Below are 19,769 nucleotides of genomic sequence, written 5' to 3'. Positions count from 1 at the left end.
ACAAGGCGTTATATTAACCATTTTGTTCTAAACATTACTTAAGAAATTACAGCTTTTGGTTTTTAATAAAATGGTTAATTTTACTCCGCAGTTGAAAATTACAATAAATAAACGCTTCTTATTCTAACTTTGAGACCGAAAAAAATAGCACAATCCATTCCTAGGCCTCAATTTAGCATCGAGAACATAGTTTCAAGGCCAATTCATTCATAAAAATGTAAATAACAACGCTGACATCGCGGCGATCAGATTGAATGAATCCGTCATGTGTTCGGATATCCGTTCGAGTTCTTACATTCCTCCCCCCATTCGTCCGCCCACTCCCGTCGGCGAGCGGCCAAACAAAGAAAAAGACGGAGAAAGTGATTCCGATCTATAAATCATTCTGATTTGACTGCGCGGTAAACACGCACCATGTTCGATTGGGAATGTTTTTCCCAACCCGCCCCGGGGGCCATTCCCATCCGACCCATCTGGTTCTCGGGCAACCCCAGGCCCCCTCGGCTTTGACGGTGACGACGGCGCGAATGACGTGTCACATCAAATAGAACGACAGGCCGGGTCCTGTCGTCGAGCCGTTCCTCCCCCGCTGAACCTATCTGGACCCCTCCCTCGCCGCAGAAGCCAAGAATGGAGCCGCTATGGAGTACGGCCATTTGGTTCCGGCCGCAAAAGGGTTGCATTTGGGAGGGTTGGGTAACTGGTTCCACTTTCAAGGCATAGGCAGACTGTAAACGGCAATTCGTTTGTCCCCGGGTCGAAATAGATTCCCCCGAAGCCTTCCAATCGGACCACGGGGATCCATCAAAACCGCCCAATCCAAGGTGAGGAGGAAACGCAACGTACGTGCACCCAACAGGAACAGTGTCTTGCCGCCGCGATGTCGTTTGTCGTCGTCCGCTTTTCACGTCACTCACCGAAAGCCGTCGAAAAACAAAGCAAACTAGAGGAAGGCAAGATAAAAGCGAGAGAAGGAAAAAACCAACCAACCTAACCATCGCTTGGGCAGATACAAACGGCGTCGCGGAAGGTTCCGCGGGTGATAAGGAAAATAAATTGATCGATAACTTTTGATTGACAGACGATAACACACACACGCGCGCGGGTCCGCGAGTTCCAAAAAAGCGACCGGTCCATCTCACGATCCAAATATTGCCGCCTTTCGACTGGTGCTGACATTTTGGAGGCGGCCATTCTGAGTCAACTTTTGCCTTTCCCGCCGTCATCCGCCGTTTAAAGCGCGTTTCCTTTTCCCGTCATTAGTCCGAAACACTCTCCCCCCCGGGGTTTTTTTTCTTTTTGGAAGCAAACAAGGCCGAAAAGGTTTTTTTTCGTTTTGGAAGCATCAACACACACACGATCCGCGCGGACAAAGTGACAAAGAAGCGCGCGTCCGAGCGGGCGAAGTGTCTAATCGATCTAACTAACGTGTGTTGTGCCCGGGTGTTCCCTTTCCCCTGTGCCTTCCAGGATGCCACCGAGTGAGGGGAGCTGGGGATGAGGGATGGGGATGGGAGGAGGGACGGTACAGATAACTTTGACAGATCGCGTCGCGGTGTCGCGGTGATCGCCTGCCACGCTACGCGGCCACTCTTAATGAAGCGCGCCAACGGCGTGGAAATTTATCATCGCCAGATATTATCACCGCTGCCGGCAGGAAGGCAGCATCCCATGGCGGGTCCGGAAGGTGGGAAAAATAAATTATCTTCCACATCTCACGGGTCCCCGAAAATTCGAACCAGCGCGCGGCCTTCGCGGGTTAGGGGTGCGTAATCGGCTGTGGCCGATTCGAACACTGATAGCTAGGAAGGTCGGTGGTGGTCGCCAGCGATGGTTAATTATTTTTGGCTTAGGTGATGAATTAATTAGCCCCCAAAGGGGATGTGTCACCTTTCATGCTCTTGCTGGCAACTTTTGGGCGATTATGTGACTCTCCCATCATCGAGCACTATTTGTTAAATAGTTCGAGGATGTTGTCAGATCACGATTAATGAAATGGAATGCAATTGGTATCCGTTTAGAAGGACACTATATTCCATGCCAGTTGGACCCTCTGAATGATGTCACTGGCAGTTATTTTGTCTCAACTTCAATCCAACCTAAGCCAATCGAAACCAAAAAGAAACGAAATACTTATTTTGTACACACTGTTTGAGAAGTAGGAATAACTTTGGTATTGACCTTTTTTTTAAAGAAGGTTGGCAAAATTACGTGCAATTAGAAGAAACATTTTTGAAGAGCTGTATCATTTGTTTTGGTTTTAATGTTTTCTCTTGTTGCTTTTGAATCTTTTTCCTCCTAACACCTAGAATAGATATTACAAAAACCTACTCAATGAAATAATAACCAGTTTAACAAATGTATTCCTGACTATGGATACTGCCTTAAATAAAACTAAATACGATATGTTTTCAATCAGATAAATATAACGATATGGTTTTAGCTTAAGCAAAGAATGAAATTGACAATTGCGTTGTTAAATAAACAAGATAAATGTGGACGCACGACAAGCACATTTGTAAAAACTGGCTTGTTAAGTAAATCTTCTTTTTGCAAAGCTCAAAGTATATTCAAAAAGTTACGATAACGATTTTCCTATTCAATTTTGTTTTTAGTTTATTGAATTAAGTTAGTTGATTCATCATTCTTGTTCGTTCGTTTACAAAATTCTGCATATTTCGCATAAGAAAACCTTTCATATAAGATTTGATTAAAAAATAACTAAAATATTAGTAAACAGTATGTCAATTTTATGAAAGAAGATAAATTTTGCAGTTTGATAATACGGTTTCCAATTTTTTTAAATGAGGTTTTAGGCAAAGGAAAGACAAACTGCGTTATTAAAAAAACAAGATAAATATGAACGTACGAAAAGCACATACAAAACGTGAAAACTGTTTTTGTTAAGTGAATCTTTTTTTACAAAGCTAAAAGTACATCCATAAAGTTACGGTAACGATTTTCTTATTCAATTTTGTTGTTGGTTCATTTTCTTTCTTAAAGCCAACATTGCTCTAACCGCCTTTTTTGTTCTTAGGCCATTTCCTCCCTACAATTAGGCCTTATCACGGGCTTTCTCAGTTTTAATTTTGTTGTTAGTTTTTTTAATTTTATTTAGTTGATTCGTCATTCTTGTTCGTTCGTTTATAAATTTCTACATCTTTAACCATCGGAAAACCTTTCATACAATATTTGATTTAAAAATAAATATAACATAAGTAAACAGCATGTCAATTTTATGATAGAAGATAAGTTTTGCAGTTTGACAATACGGTTTCCATTTTTTTTTAATTGCTCAATGTTTCTCATTGAAGTCATTAACTTTGTTATGTATAGATTTAAGCAATCTTGTAGTAGTCTTTGTGAGTGTTACTTTTGTGTTTATAAATTAAGAACAACAAGAACAAACTAATTTGCTAAAGGTTTTCAAGTCGTTAGCATTTTTTTAAATATTTTTAACGTTCGTTTATCCCTACGTCACAGAGGCCGACCGCGACGTGTTCGACTGGAGCGGCAAGAAGCCGCTGGAGTACCAGAAGCAGATGACGAGCGTGTCCGCGTCGACGTACAGCAGTGAGTATGAACGTAAACTGTCCAAGCACGAGAAGTTCTTCACCCTTCCCTCGAAGACGCTCTCGCCGCTGACGCGCGGTGGCACGTTTATGCGCCGAAAGCGCCGCCAGCGGCCATCGACCACGGACCACGCGACCCTGCAGACTTTTGTAGAAAGTTTCATCTCCCCGGCCCCGGGCGGCACTCCTCCCTCCCAGGCCACCGGGGTCGCTGCCGATACCAATAACAACAGCCGCAATAGCAGCAGCACCCCCAACAACCCCACCGCCACTAGTAGCAAAACTACCACTACCACTAAACACTCCGCTTCCCCTAACGCTTCCACCGGTTCGGAGGGTGGCCAGTTGAACCGCCGGAACCGATCGCAGCAGAGCTTCTTCCGCAAGAAGCGAAATGCGACCAATATTGTCTAACCGTTGGACTCTTCCGTCCGTTTATCTATTAACACCGAGCTTTCCCGTACCGTTTCGTATTTTTTTTTTCTGAACTTCCAACCAACAGTATTCGAATGCCTTCGGTTCTGGGGTGTATTATAAATGCATTTGTATTTTGCTTTATTATCGGACCGAGTTGGTGTTATCCAAAGGGACACAAAACGTTTGATTATGTAAGATGCATGATAATGTAACGCACGCGATTTCATTTCTTCCAATTGGAATTTCTCTTGAAAATAAATTGTTTAACCGCATGCCTTCATTTACATTTGGTTCTTAAGAAATTTTCCTTTTGTTTTTAATTTTCTTCCTAGTGTTAACAGTTTTCAGCATCTTCCGTACTTATAAGGATACTATTTTTCGGTTCCTACTATTTATTAATTAACCTCCTCACTTCACTCTAGATCGCTTGTTTATTTCCTCCTTTGGCTCCCTTCACGGTTCGTAAGTTCTTGTTTTCACTATTCTTCTGATTTGTATTCGAAACTCACACAGTTAAATTCCGGTTAAATATTAAATTATTTTATCAAATTTAAATATGTTGGCACTGTTTTCCATCCATGATCGCCGTTTTGGGATTGTGGCCGCGTGCTGCTAGCTCCATTCGCACGCTTGCATGCCCGGTATGCATTCGCACAATGGGGGCTTATCATTTTTTAATTAAAATCGCTCAGAAACTGGAACCGATCAGGGATGCACAACCACACACACACAAACACACCAACCAATTGGGGCGAGAAAGTAGCAAAAAAAAAAGAAAAATTTGAATGCATATCGCGTTCGCGCTCGCGAGTGTGCGCACCACTCTAGGATCTTGATATTGAGTGGCTGCACTTTAATTGCATTCTAGCGTTTGCCTTTTTCTTCGGGGTAAGCCGAACCCTATGGGGTGCGGTAATTAGTTTAGCACAACAGCGCCCGGATAGCCGGAGAGATACAATGTGTTTCTCGGCGTGCGTTTGTGTGAACCACACGGCTTGGTCAATCGATGGCGGGGAGAAATGACCGATGAAAAGGGCTTTTAAAATATGCATACCAAACACAAGCTGCTCGTTAATGTTAGCTCCCATTTTTTCTTCTTTTCCTTTCCTTGGTTTTGATGTAACATGGGAAACCAGTATAACGACGGTTATCGTCACGATGATAGTGTAGCCGCATCGCTTCGGACGATGTTTTGGTGCCCCATATTTTAAAAATTTACGCGTTATGAAAACGCAACCAATTTTCTCAATTTGTACTCCACTGTAAGCGCCCGGTTGCGGTTGTGCTACCGTTTTGGACAGCGGTTGTTCCGATGCAGTTGGTTGTTGTTGCACCGTTCTCGTTTGTCCGTTCCGAGGGATGATCTTACTTTAATCAGCTTAGTAATTGAATGATTATGTTGCTCACATGAAGTTATTGCTAAGTTAAAGGGCTCCAGAGAGACAACCATCAACGAAAACAGATGCGCCGTGGCACTTAATCTTTGCTTTATTTACACACTTTTTCACTTCCGTTGACTGCTCTTTTAATTTCGTTCACACTCTTGTATTCGTCTTTACGTTTTTCTTTTCGTATCTTTAATGTTTGCTCTAATGTACGATCATATCTTTTTCTTTGTTGTTTCCTCTTGTCTTTTACCGAATTTTACATTTACGTTTATCTCTGTTGATTGTACGGTGTTACTAGCATAAGTTTTATCGCCAGCCAAACACACCAATGTGCCGGCACATTCAGCACACGTTTATAATCCCTAGCGTAGAGTATTTTTTCCCCCTTACACCGCCTAATACTCCGATATTGGCCATTAGCGGAGTGAAGGAAAATGGCAAGAAACAAAAAAACATAACGGAAAAACCAAATCTGCCGCCACACGCATCCTTCCCAGCACACACACACGGACCCGGCCCGATCCGAGGCACACAGTAATGTTTAATTAAAATTCATACGCCTCTATTTTTCTCTTCCTCTCCTTATTTGCATTCTAATCAACGTACGTTCCCAACCCAACCCTTCCCACCAACGTGTGGCCCACCGCGTGATCTTGCCAACACCACCAACATTCGCGATGGCGGCGCACAACCTCATCGCTACCATGGCGGGACATTTGCCCCTTCGTCCGCCCACGCGCAAAACGGCATGTAATCCTCGAATACCACCGGGGGAAAAAAACCCCGATTCCTCGACTTCGTCGCTAAATCCTGCCGCGGTTCTAATAATCTTGCCCACCAACTCCCCGCCCCAACGCCACGATCGGCGAAATACGCCATCTTCGCCAACCCCGCCGGGATACGGTGAACGCAAATTGAACGGCGCAGAAATTCAAGCCATGCGATTACAGGCAGTTAACAGTGGTTTCTCCACCTGGCACGCCCTGTCGTCGCCCTGGAGGCAAGTGTTTTCGATAATCCTTTCCGTGTACTTATCTTTTTACAGCCTTATATGTGTGTGTCTGTGTTGTTTTTTTCTTTTTTGTGTGCACTTACGTAATATGCAGTGCCAATGGCTTAAGTTTCTCTTGTTTCTAGTAATGTTCCTGTTCGTTTTCACTTTCGATCAAAACACAAAAATTAAAATTGTTGCCTAACTAAAACCGACACGCTTTTGCTAGCATCAAATTGGCATGTTCTATGCGCTAATGCGGCAGGCTTAAGTCTTTTGTTTTCTAATAATTTTTTTTAATGGTTGTCTTTTCTAATTTCTCGTATTTTTAAAACGTAAAACAATATTTATTCCAGTTGTTTCTGTTGTTTAATTGATAGCACTTTCGCATGATTTTTTCCAAAATCAAGTATTTGTTTCCATCTTTTTGATTTGTTAACCGTTCAAGTTGGAACGAGTTTTAAGCAACGTTATACTTTTACATGTTGACTGCCAAACGGTTTCAGCACACTTTTTTAGTACAATTTTTCTTGATAAAATTTATTTATAACATTTATTAAACCAACGGTTTTCGTAGGCGTAGCTTTCCAAAGAATTAGTTTAATATTGCTATAGTTTTTATGTTGCATTTTCATTTATTTGTGTGGTAAATACTGTTTTGAACTAATGACAGCTGGCTATTAAAAATGATAGACATGCCAGTCAATGGATTGAATATCCCCAATTGCCCAGGTCAAAGGAATCAAATCGAATAGATAGTTTTTTTTAAACTTATTACGTTCTGTTTTAACTATTTCTCAATTTTATTTCTGCCTTCATCATTACATTACGTCCAAATGTAATGTAATTGTTATCTGCATCTGTTTTGCATACAAACATTGACTCTCGTAAACGTTACGATCAAGTATTTTCAACATAAACATCTCACTCATCGTAGATCAATGCCTGCGAAATAGCCAAATATATGCTAAAACACCTCTCGGTGTCTCATATGACACATTCATCTCCCGTTTCTCGCTAGTATTTAAGTGTCCTCATGTTGCTTCAACCTGAAGCACAACCAGCTTGCAGCTGGTAGAACGAAAAAAAAGGAAAAAGAAACAAGCATTTTAGTTATTTATTTCCTCCGATCAGCGATGATGGACATAAACATCGATAACTATATTTCACACTGCTCCCGTTTCGCGGGACATCTTTTATGCTTGGTTGTCCTGGTTTGCTATTAACGTCAATTAATAAAGTACGTGACTTCATTGCGGCTCTAGCAGCATCTCACACGCGGTGTGTGCCGCACACGTATTCAAATTATGCCATCACCTTGCAACATTGATGGCACATGTTCATGTTAATCACTAGTAAAAGCCGTCACGTCGCGATAATAATAGACAGCCAGGAGGATGGCAAGATGCAAAGCAATCGCGTCTGCGTTTAGGCTCTACTCTATGCTCGCGGTAAAGGCTGCATCCTTCTGGCGTCCGCGGGTTGTATAATAATCTACGATCGCATCCGAGCGACCTGCTATCCCACACGAACACGTCCGCCGAACAACAGCTTGCGACTTTCTCCCTAATGATTGACAGTTGTGTCACCGCCGAGCGATCGGTCGAGCGACACATTTCGCGACGTCCTTCCTTCCATCAGCTGGCCTGTGGAACGGTGTACGTGCCCGTGCCCGTGTTTAATTTATCTGAATATCCATTATCAATTTACCACCGCGTGTTGTGATCGCGTTTCGACTCGCATATGACACACACGACACATTAACGATCGCCGCACGGGAAACACCACCTGACCTGGGCCATGACGGTGAGGGGGAGGGGAGCTGTTAAAGGTGTCCATTGACCAGAACTGAACCTCGCGAACAGCTCAAACCTCTTTCCGTCCACTTCCTTATCCCTCGATGACGAGGTCCTTGTGGGGGGTTTCTTTCCGTCAACGTCACGGTAATTGTTTCGCTGAAGATGTGCCAATGGCCCATAAGAGGGAGAGAGAGATAGTTCAGTTCCCCTTTGGGAACATAAAACACACACACACCGGATGTCGGTCACGCACGGCTGCCCTTCAGAACAAAACCGAAACTGACCTTATCGGTACGCGAAAAACGTTATCACCGGCAACCAATTCGTCAACTGCTTTATGCGTCGAAGCAAAACAGTACTGAAAAAGAAATTTAATAATAATTTACAATGGGAAAAACAGGACTTTACCGAACCCGCAGGAAAGGAAACTAGTATAAACAAAACCAGGACTTAAGCAAGGAAACCCCAAACACAACCGTACAGTCGGACGTAACGACCGATATGTAAATGTCCTCCCGGGGGGGAGAGAAACCGGTACATTCACGCACATATGCGTATATGAGGCCTTTCCCCCCTTCCTTTTCGTGAGTCCAATTATGCTCGGATGCAAGTCTGTTGCCTTCATTTCTTATCGCGGTTTGTTTTCGAGGTTGTTTGGTTTCCTCCTTGGTTTTGCAACTCGTCGTCGTCGCCGTCATCGTCGTGTGTGCAATTAATGCTTTTCCGGTGCGGTTTAAACGCACTCCTCGTATGCTTGCTCCTGGCCAGCCGGGCCCAGACGATGGGTGAAGGGATCGGGGTGTGGAGTGTGGTGCCTGGTGGCCACCGCGGACAGCAAAGTTCATGTTGACGAGGTCGCAAAAACACTTAACCCACCACACTTATTATAAACTCGGTTTCGCGGTCGAAAACCGAAGCGAACCGAGAGAGAGAGAGAGAGAGAGGGGTACGTCTTAATTCCTAGTTATGTTTCTTCGGTTTAATTTACAGTCTGTGGGGTTTTTTTGTTTTCATAATTTCCTTCGCCCGACAGAGATCCAGAAAACACAGTGTGCACACTGTTGCGTGGTGTGCTTTGGGCGCGAGTAAACGAAACCCTAATTTTATGCTCAATTGGACTCGCGAGCCATACCCCATTCCGACCATTCGGCTTTATCGTCGGCACGATCGCAACGCATTGATGATCGATTCGATGCGCCTTCCCGGTAAATGGGCACGTGCAGGAATTGTGCAAAAACAAACACTAGCTTTCCACCTTTTGCCGAGGAAGAACCGGGATGTTGTTGGCGAGTTGTTGGTGGTGGGATGGATGAAATGTAGCACACGACGATGGAACCGTATTGCTTCAAACGGTGTCGATGCGTCACGTCAACATGAGCGCAGAAATGACTACATACGGCACCTTGGGATAAATGACACCGTCTCAAATATGCACATCATGTAATGTGTCGACGCCGTGGAATGGATTTGCTGCAAGGAGTCACTCTCCGGTAGGACATGCGAGCCTGAGCTGAACAATCGATTAACCGGTCGGTAACGGTCAGAACATGTGCTTACCGACACGTGGTAGACAGTTGGAGGGGAGGGGATCGTATGGGAGGGCTTCACGTGAGAAAAGGCATGTAATATTGCATACTTGCATTGAAACAAAGTGTATAATTTGTTAAGAGTCAATGTATCAAATGTTTTTGTGTTACTTTTTTAAGTGTATCAAACTTTGAAAATGTAACAATTGAGTGTATATTCATTGGGCAGAAATCATTGGATCCATTGGACTGAAATACCAAGAGATTGCATAATTAAATCAAATGATTTTAAATTGAAAGACTCTTGGAATTTAGAATTACATAAAAGATACTATTTGGCCTTTGGACATGGTGTAAATAATAAATCGATACCATTTAGCACTAGAACTCTAGTCAAAATTACTGGTTTTCAATCAAATTTTTTTCGTAAGGTTAAACAATTCTACCAAATGTTAAAAGATGGCTTTCACACATCCAATGGAATGTTAATTTTTATGTATTCAAAAATAAAATTTTCTTTTAATTTTGAATATAAATCGCGGTAATATATTTTGAATATAAAAGCGTCAAAATCGCGATAGGTCTAGTGTTACATTAAAGAAAAAATAAATTTATGCTTCAACATACAAAAGGGAAAAGACATTTATCTGAATAATTTTACAGAAAAATTACTTTTACATAATAGAAAAGTTGCAAAAACATCGAATCCTCCATCAAACAGGTTTTGTAGAAATTGGCTAACTGAATTGGAATAAAAATGAAAATGATTCTTTGAGCAAAGACATCTACAGCAAAACACGACACACGTTTTTCAAATCGATTTGTTACCAAATAACAAAGAAAAAATGCTGAAATGATAGGTCGTTCAAACCTAACAAAAATGTGATAAAATGTACGTGTTCGACAAAGAAAGATTCATGGAGTAAAGTCCATCCGAATGGATAAAAGAGGTTTCAATACGATGGAATGCATAACATGAATGTAAGTATGTTAATTACAAACACTCTTTCCAATGCATAAGCATTATCAGGTTGGCTACCTTCCATTTTTTGTTTCATTTAACTTTTCTTGTTGAAGCATTTCGTTGAACCAGTTTCGTTCGTTCAACCAGTTCTAAAAATTAAAACAAAAAGTATCGGCGCAACACAATTTCCCCTTTTTGTTAGCTTATCAGCAAGATAGTACATTTGTTATTTCACCTGAACCATTTGTGATTTTGTTTTATACGTACTTTTCTTCTTCACACATGATACCTACTGTTACATTTCCGATCGTAATCTTACGATTGCTCGCACGATAAGGAATCACATTTAATTTTATGATACCTACAGTTCGGTTCGACAGTGAATAAAAACGAACCAAAGTAAAGTAATTGTTTTCCGGCTCGTCGATGGAACTGCAATCGACACATGTACAAAACATACAAGAAAAGGAAACCACAAATAGAACAACCTTACTTGATAGGAAAAAAATACAATACACTTGAAGCTGTTTCACGTGTGAAAACTGGACAAGAAAAGCCTCCCCCCAAATTGTGCTCCCCAAAAGCAAAAAAAAAACTCAGGTCTGTCCAACAAAACGGCATATTCCGAAGCGATTGTAGCCGGTATCTTCTCACATGGGTAATTTTTTTTAATGTTTCGTATTGTTTATTTCCCGAGAGAGTATCACTTCGACTACAGCAGCACACAAAACAGCAAAAGTCGGAATGTGTTGATTTGTTTGCAGCTCTCTCTCACTCTCTCGGTGCAATTGCGGTGCAGATTGCGGGCTGCGCGGACGGATTAAGCGCTCGCGCCCCCAGCTTGGATGGATGTTGGACAAATTGTAACATTTGTAGTCGTTTACTAAATAACAAAGGCAAAAAAACCCCTAACAAAACATACCCCTGTAAACACACACACACACACACACATGGAGGAGGTTCCGAGAAAACTTTCTGGCAAACATGGCGTCGGCTTCGAGTCGTGGAAAGGCTAACTGGAGAGCAAAAAAAAAAAGGAAACGGCGGATTACACTCGCATCGATGGCTTACGCATTTAATTGTAGTGTGTTTCAAATTCAATGGCGGATTGGGTGGGTTGCAAAAAAGACCAAACCAAAAAAAAAAACAACCCCGAACTGAACAAAAAACCTTACACAATCCCAGCCCGCCTTTTTTATGACTCGTTTGTCTTAATCCGCCTTCAACCTCGGATGTACATACTTTGAAGCATGGAAGCACGAAAAAAAGCTCCCTCGCCAATTATGGTGGGGGGGGAGGAGGGTGGTTTATAATAAGTAGATTAAAGCTCAGATAATCACATCTCGCATGCGCACGCCTAGTGCCTTTCCCTTTCCCATTTTTTTTTTCTTCATTTCATTCCACCCCAATCGAGGGGCGGGTTTTTGCTGGTAGGGGTTTGTGAATATGGCGCGCCGCCTTTTGGTTGGTTCGCGTTTTCCTCCCCAAGTCACCTACTTCAAGAAGGAGGTGAAGGAGGGGGTGGTAAACAAAAGTAGTGAGACGGGGGACTTAATCCATGTACGCGATTTTCTTTTTTCCTATACCACAAACACCTCTTTCTTGGAGCTCGTCTTTGAGCTCTCCATGCAACGTTATTGTGAGCCACTTTTTAACGGACGATTTCTGCGTGCGTCTAGTTTTTAACGCCCCAGCCCTGCGAAAGCGAGAAAGTTAGATACTCGACGTTGCTTTGAAATATAGCAATGGAAAGGGATAAGATAAGCTAAACCCCGTAAAAGAAGCGATACCGTTCATTCCAACCACTATCATGTGCACCCTTCTCGAAGCAAAGATCGCCAGAAGGTGCGAAGTTTTCCGAAGGGGCGAGGTGGAAACGTGCAAAGAAAAACTTCCCATCCAGTGTTTAAACCAGAGAGACGGGGTGCAAGAAGCTATCCATTGAGTAATGAATGGAACGGCATTACGGTATGGGTGCTCCAATAAAACATTTGCATCGTGCACAAAGTGTAGCCAATCCGGGCTAGCGATATCTGTTACACTCCGGTGCACTCCTTCGCTGGCCGATGTGTTAGTTCCCTTAATCTAATAACACAGAATGTTGCAGTTAAAATGATAAACTTGAGGGAATTGGGTTCCACATCAGACGTTTGCGATTCTGTACAGGTTTGATTATGATGTCGCAGTGTTTTGTATTTACTTGTTTATTCGTTCTGTTGTATGCATTTTGAGTTTTGTGGTTATTTATTTTTGTAATGAAAAATTCGGTCATTCCAAGCCATACGTTACTTCATAGTGTTACAATGTTTTGTTCTTCGTTTTTTGTGAAGTTAACAGTTGTGTTGCTTGTTTCTTGGTTTTATCTTTTGATAATCATTTCTTTTATGTTTTGTCCACTTGTTTAAAGCAATTAATGCATTATTATCTTTTTTATATTATTTATCTGCATTAAAAAACATAGTTGTTCTATCTTTCTGAGTTTTTGTTACTTTTCCTTTATTTTTTTTCTCCTTTTGTAAAGTAAAAATTCCTTTGTGTTGTTTACATCGATGAGTTTTATTTCGAAAATGACTTCTCGTAAGATTTATTCTCCTTTGTTGCATGCCTTTATCAATTCAGTAATTCTTTCTATTAACAATTATTCGATCCGAAACCCCAGTTGTAGATTAATCATTCCTCGATGCTGCTGTTTTTTTGTTGGCTGCTCCTACTGTTAACTCCTTTCTTTAACAGGTTCTCTTTTTAAATACCGGTGTGGTGTTTATCCTTTTTCTGTTTAGTAACCATTTCGAAAAAAAAATCAAACCCTTTAACCTACCTTGTAAGCTTCTGCATGCTCCAGTGTTGTGGTAATTGTATAATTGTGGTACCACCTACAAAACAACTTCGTTCGTGTACTCTAATCGTTTTTTTGTTTCAATGCAGAAATCAAGGCGCGGAAAAAACATTCAGGTAAGAGAGGAAACAACCAAAGAAAAAATGCGGGTGTGTAAATGTTTCTTCACATCTCCCATCAGAAAAAGACTCGGGATTCCTGAGGATTGGTTCCCTGAACGTACGAGTGAAGAAAACCACCGAAGCCTTCAGCAACTTTTTGGGAGTTGGCACCAACCAGACGCGCATGCCACCGACAGCGATTAGGGCCAGCGCTCCGCCCGATGCGCTCTTCATCGACAAGCTGCACAAAACCTGGGGCTCGGCCGATAATATTCAGGTAATGGTCGGCCATGTGGCCATTGATTCACTGTGTACTAACCGGGAGGTGTTTCTACCCGTACAGCAGGAAGATTCGGCCATGCCTCCGCCAAAGTTTGGCGGTGTTAAAAAACGACGTCAGAAGCGCGACATCGAGTACGATCCCAGTAATGACCAGTTTAGCCAGAGCGTTCCGACCACACCGAGCCAGGTGCGGGCCCCGGTCGGGACGCTGTCGGAACATCCGGACGGCGAGTCGATGGGAGACTCCGATTCCGATACGGCGTGCGGATTCGACTCCAATTGGCGACCGACTTATATCTGAATAACTGCTGAGGCCCCATCTTTTATTTTGCTTACATTCGAATAGAAATGTATCTCAGTATAACATATCGTTTTACCCTACTTACACGATGCAAAGTGAACCTAACATTCTCAATTTTTTTCTCAATAAATTGTACGACTATTGTTAATCATTCTTGTGGTGTTGCCGTTCATTTAATTATGCCGTTTTAACAACTAACTCCAATTGCGACTTTTTCAAAAATGATTTCGTTTATGGACAATTTTTTAGTTATTATGCATTAAAAAGGCTGTTCATAATACACTCACATCATAAAAAATACACGAGCATCATGTTGTCATGAATTTTGCATCCATTTTTGGATAACGGCCTTTTTAAACCAACTTGCTGTCGGACCCGTGTCGGAAGTGAGTTATTCATAGCAAAAGGAACTACTAGGTTCACTAATCCAAAACCAAGCAGGTGCGAACCTAGGTTGGAAACTCTAAACCCGGCATGTCAGACGCGACTGTAAACAAAAACAATAACACGTTGTTCCGACGTTGCAGGGAAAGTGAAAATAATTATACCGGGTGGGTTGTGCTAGAGTAAAACTTCTCCAAAAAAGGTTACATTTCTCACCACGCAATGGGTCGAAAGGATAAAAACAAAAAAAAGGGCATGGGGGCCGAGAAGACGTCGATGAAAACGGACAAAAAATTAATTGCCAAGCAGAAGAAACTGTTGGCAAAGTTGGGTGAAGTAAGTATGCTCGGCGAAGATTAACGGTTTTTCATCCGGAAAGATAAGCAATTAATTACCCCTGTTCTGTTGTAGGAAGATATTGAAAACATCGTCGCAAAGTACGAAACGAAAGACACGAAATCATCCGAACTCACCGAAATCCTGTGCGCTCCACCAACGGCCCGCGTTAACGTTGCCATCTGTGCGCATCCCGGAGACCGGGAGGAAATCTTCCTGCACGGCGGAGAATTCTTCAACGGCCAACAGACAACCATCTACGGCGATTTCTATTCGTACCACACGGCCAAGAACGAATGGAAGTCACTTAAATCGTCTATCGGTCCCGCACCCCGCAGTGGCCACCAGATGGTGTCGGTCGCCACGGACGGAGGCCAACTGTGGCTGTTCGGAGGCGAGTATGCATCGCCGTCGCAGCTTCAGTTCTACCACTACCGTGACCTCTGGGTGTACCGGATGGCGAAGAAGCAGTGGGAAAAGCTGAACGCCCCGAACGGACCGAGTGCGCGCAGTGGCCACCGGATGGTGGTGACGCGCAAAAAGCTGTTCGTGTTCGGAGGTTTCCACGATAACAACGCCTCGTACCGGTACTTTAACGATCTGTACGCGTTCTCGCTGGAAAACTACACCTGGACAAAGATTGAACCGGCCGGCACGGCACCGCCGGCCCGATCCGGTTGCTGCATGGTGGCCAACACCGATGGGAAAATCCTCATCTGGGGCGGGTACTCGAAGTCGACGGTCAAGAAGGAAATCGATCGGGGCACGACGCACACCGACATGTACACGCTCACGGCGGACAAGAACGATGCCAAGGGTCAAGGTTTCCGGTGGGCCAGTGTGAAACCGAGTGGCAAAAAACCTGCCCCACGCAGCGGAATGGCGGTAGCGATGGCACCGAACGGGAAGGCGTACGCTCTCGGTGGGGTGATGGACACGGAAGAGGATGAGGACGACGTGAAGGGACTGTTCAGTAATGATCTGCACGTGCTCGACACCGGTTCCAATGCCTGGCGCAAACTAGAACTGGCGACGAAGGCCAAGAAGAGCGCCCCATCCAAAACGCCGGACGTAGAGATGGAAGGAGGTGATAAGCCGGAAACAGCCGCGAAGATTGTGTCCGATGATGGCGTGTTTACGATGACTGTTGGTGGAGGTGGAGCTGGATCTGCCAAGGGTTCAAGCAAATCGAACGACAACGAACCACTTGATCTGGGTGGTCCATCCCCACGCATGAATTCGGCAATTGTCGTTTGCAAAGGGCATCTCTTCGTCTACGGTGGACTGTTCGAATCCGGTTCCCGGCAGTATACTCTAAGCGATCTGTACTCACTCGGTACGTAAACGAAACTAACCAATTTAACGGACAAAATTACAACCATAACATATAAACATAATTCTCCTTCGACTCTTTCGCAGATCTTCACAAGTTGGATGTATGGAAAACGTTGATTGCAAACAGCCTAGACTCCAGCGAATGGCTCGGATCGGACAGTGAGGGAGACTCTTCGGATGATGATGACGATGATGATGACGATGACGACGACGACGATGATGACGACGATAGCTCAGACGAAGATAGCGATGAAGATTCGTCGGAAATGGAAACAGAGTAAAGTTGCAGAAATCCTTAATCAACCAATAAAAACCCATTGTATTGAAATACATGCAGAGTAGATTGTGTTATTTATCTCATCCAATTCTCAAAGAAAGTACGGTTAGATTTACAATCAAATCATGTGGGTTTCAGTGAAACCTTAAATATCTTTAAGAAAATGTAAATCTGTTTCTAGCGCATACATTTTTTTTCTGAATGTTTGCTTTAGAAATTGTAAACACTGAAAAGAACTCCGATCCTTTTTGTGGACTGATGGAGTGCTTGTGGACTGATGGAGAGGTGAATTAAAAAACCAAAAAAATGTAAAAATTGTTAATCAATTTACTTAAACATAGACGTTTACGGATTTGGAAAATCTTTCTTAATGCAAAGTTATAAATTTGTAAAAGAGCGGTCAAAAAGATTACTAAAAAGCAGTCGGGCATGAATCCCCAAAAAAAATATGCTGATGTTAAAGCGAGAAAAGATATTGAATTTTCGTAAAAATCGTTTGAAGCTGTATAAGATGAAAATGTTCGGTTTTTTTACGGAAAAGTATACGATTTCCGGGTAAACTATAAAATATAATTTATTCAAAGGAATACCCGTTTGCTTCATTGTCATGTTGTGCGCCGGTGCATTGTCATGTTGCGATATCAGTTTACCGTGTCCTTCGGGCCCATTGTGGTCTTTTTTCTTGCCCTTTTCTTGTTCTTGCCCATGGATTTTAAGCGTAGGGAAATCGCAACTTGAGTCACTTTCAATGCTTCTGCCAACTTTTTTTGCGTTTGGTTAGGGTCTGCATCCAACAGCTCTTGCAATTTCGCGTCGTCAATCTTTTTCATTGCTCCTGGATGGTCCTTGTCCTTGAGATCAAAATCGCCACGCTTGAATTGCCGGAACCACCTCTCGCATGTTTTCACCGATGGCGCATGTTCACCATAAGCTTCCAACAGCAAACGATGTGCTTCGATAGCTTTTTTCTTCATATGAAAGCAGAAAAGCAGCGAATGCCGCAAATGCTCATAGTTTGGAACGAAACTCGACATATTGTATGTGATACAATATAATGATAGGCCTACTTCCTTTTTGCCGGAATGAAACTGAAACCTAATGTCCTGTTGAAGCTTAGTGTCAAACCAAAAAAATGACACATCTGTCAAACTGATCCAATGAATACTCCAACCGGACATTTTCAACTTATACACCGGACATTTTCAACTTATACAAACTAATTCATAAAACCCAACCATCATGGAACACACTGTACCAAAACAAATCTGAACGTTTAACTAAAATAAAACATAACAGTTTAGTTTGAGGAAAAACTATTTAAAGCCGCAATATAACCGACAGACTTGCATCCAAAACATACGATTTAATGATTCTTTAATCCTCTAATCTTTAGCGTCTAAAGCAACTCAGAGATAGACTATTGATTTCATTTTATTTGGTTTCTTTGAAAAGATTTAAAAGTAAAAAGCAAAAAGCAATACGGCCAGGCCGTTCCTTCTGAAAAAAATAAATAAATAAATTTAAAAGTAAAGAAATTTTATTTATTTTTCAACTTGTAATAGTCAAAAAACAAAAACAAAAATTCACCCGCATGGATATTATTAGAACTGCATATGGTTTATTTATCTCTTTATGCCATCAATATAGTTTGCCTTTTTTCATATCTTTTTCCTTGTGAAATATAGCTTTGCTGTTTTCTGTTTTATGTTTTCATGGAGTTTGTCATTATTAAACCGGGAGGAGTTTACAGGACTGTTTTACATTTTAATATAAAATACATCGATAACAGTGTTTCTTTTTTGTTTTCTCTCTTAAATTTTCGTCTCCTCCAGTAGTCCGATCTACTATTTCTTTCTCGATCTCTATTTCTTCGATTTTTATGGATCTTTTTTGCTCCAATAATCCTCGCTCGATCGCGTTAAACTACGTTGTTGCAAATTGCCTCGCTTATTGCATGGCTATAGGACACTAATAGTCTTTCGATGAGAGGTCCCGGTCGTAAAACTTTGCCACATTGAGTAAATGTATAAGAAGTTCACACTCATACACACACACAGACACACTGATTGACAAAAAAACCTACTTTGCAACTAGTATCCGCGGTTTAGTTGTTTGGTTGGGTTATTGGTTGGTGGGTGACACACTCATCCTTCGATCCTGTTTTCTGTCCATCTTGTTGTTTCACCTACGAACCCCCGGCTAGAGCCTTTCCGCTTGTGTGGACCAACGACAACAAGCAGTAAATCGAGGGATTTCGCAGGACTTGCCAAACAAAAAAACCGACATCATTGCACAACAAGTCGCATGTCTTTCGAGCCATAGAGGTAAAGGACAAAAATCATGAAACGTTGGGACCGATCGAATATGGTCGCAAGGCTCTTTCGCTTCCAATGTGGGTGTTAGAAAACAGTGGTCGCTTTCGGCAATGGTTGGGCCCCGTTGGTAAAGGTCCACATATGTAACTTGGGACTAGTGGTATATTTACGATTTATACAACTTTAAGTACAATTTTAAATGACTTTCAAAAGTATGGTCAAAACATTAATTTGCGCCCTTTACAACCCGATCGCGTTGTTTCCTTCGGTAGCACCAATGAATGAATGAATGGTTTTCTCTGTTCTGTGATGGCAAAACATGGCACCAGTCCAACGTTTCTAGATGAAAGCACACGCCAGTGCGCGGCGCTCGAGAGATGTGAAGAAGAAATTCTTTCAAGGAAAAATAAAGACCAAACGTAAACTACACTCTGCCATAGAACAGGGAGAAGAGCATCAGACGATCGACACAGACAGAAGTAATTATAAACAGAAAACAAATTTAACTGCAAAAACACTGACCGGCGCGCCGCACAAGTGTATATATTTCAAGAGAGTTGAAAAGATGACAAAGCGCGCGTTTTGACTATATAGAAAAGCTTTCGATGGAAAGATAAAGAAAACGATACACAACTTCACGATCGTCGATCGTCGATCGAGGAGGGGGATGTTGTAGTATTATTTTTCCAGCATAAGATGTTACAAAGACTTGCTTTCTATTGCAGCAGGTTAGTAGAGAGGTAGAGTTGTATTGAGAGTTTGCTATTTAGTGTTTGTTTGTTCTTATTGTAATGGGCCTTCCCTTTTTCGAACATCGATCCCCAGCAGTTCAACCTGTTTAAGCTCGAACGTTTTGGAGGGGTTTGGTATTTGGTACTGACATGGAGGGTTTACATATTATGTATGCAATGTTCTTTTGCCAACCGGGGTTTGGTTCTTTTATCG

At 42.3% G+C, this 19,769-nt stretch overlaps 2 protein-coding genes across 2 annotated transcripts in view; both read left to right on the top strand.

Annotated features, from left to right (window-relative positions):
• The window catches only part of LOC131282524 (ankyrin repeat domain-containing protein SOWAHC), a 104,984-nt gene extending 90,742 nt beyond the window's left edge, over positions 1 to 14,242 (top strand). Inside the window, exons 9-12 of the mRNA XM_058312016.1 lie at positions 3,484 to 3,573; positions 13,583 to 13,609; positions 13,675 to 13,871; positions 13,938 to 14,242. Of these exons, the coding sequence (XP_058167999.1) occupies positions 3,484 to 3,573; positions 13,583 to 13,609; positions 13,675 to 13,871; positions 13,938 to 14,177 (554 nt within the window). The 3' untranslated portion in view covers positions 14,178 to 14,242. The remainder of the gene's footprint in view (positions 1 to 3,483; positions 3,574 to 13,582; positions 13,610 to 13,674; positions 13,872 to 13,937) is intronic.
• Positions 14,243 to 14,782: 540 nt separating this feature from the next.
• On the top strand, positions 14,783 to 16,522 carry LOC131289372 (kelch domain-containing protein 4). Its single transcript, XM_058318611.1, has 3 exons — positions 14,783 to 14,897; positions 14,973 to 16,233; positions 16,317 to 16,522. Exons 1-3 carry the CDS (start codon positions 14,784 to 14,786, stop codon positions 16,511 to 16,513), a joined length of 1,572 nt encoding a protein of 523 aa, XP_058174594.1. The 5' UTR covers position 14,783; the 3' UTR covers positions 16,514 to 16,522.
• The last annotated feature ends 3,247 nt before the right edge of the window (positions 16,523 to 19,769 follow it).

Source organism: Anopheles ziemanni, chromosome 2 (genome assembly GCF_943734765.1).
Source record: "Anopheles ziemanni chromosome 2, idAnoZiCoDA_A2_x.2, whole genome shotgun sequence".
NCBI classification, from domain to species: domain Eukaryota; kingdom Metazoa; phylum Arthropoda; class Insecta; order Diptera; family Culicidae; genus Anopheles; species Anopheles ziemanni.
This window is presented reverse-complemented; position numbering and strand designations above follow the sequence as displayed.

Excerpts from the sequence above, each read along its gene's own strand:
- LOC131289372 (XM_058318611.1), top strand. The coding sequence starts at position 14,784 with ATGGGTCGAAAGGATAAAAACAAAAAAAAGGGCATGGGGGCCGAGAAG. Across the intron at positions 14,898-14,972 it reads TGTTGGCAAAGTTGGGTGAA|GAAGATATTGAAAACATCGT; the intron begins GTAAGTATGCTC and ends GTTCTGTTGTAG. Across the intron at positions 16,234-16,316 it reads AAGCGATCTGTACTCACTCG|ATCTTCACAAGTTGGATGTA; the intron begins GTACGTAAACGA and ends ACTCTTTCGCAG.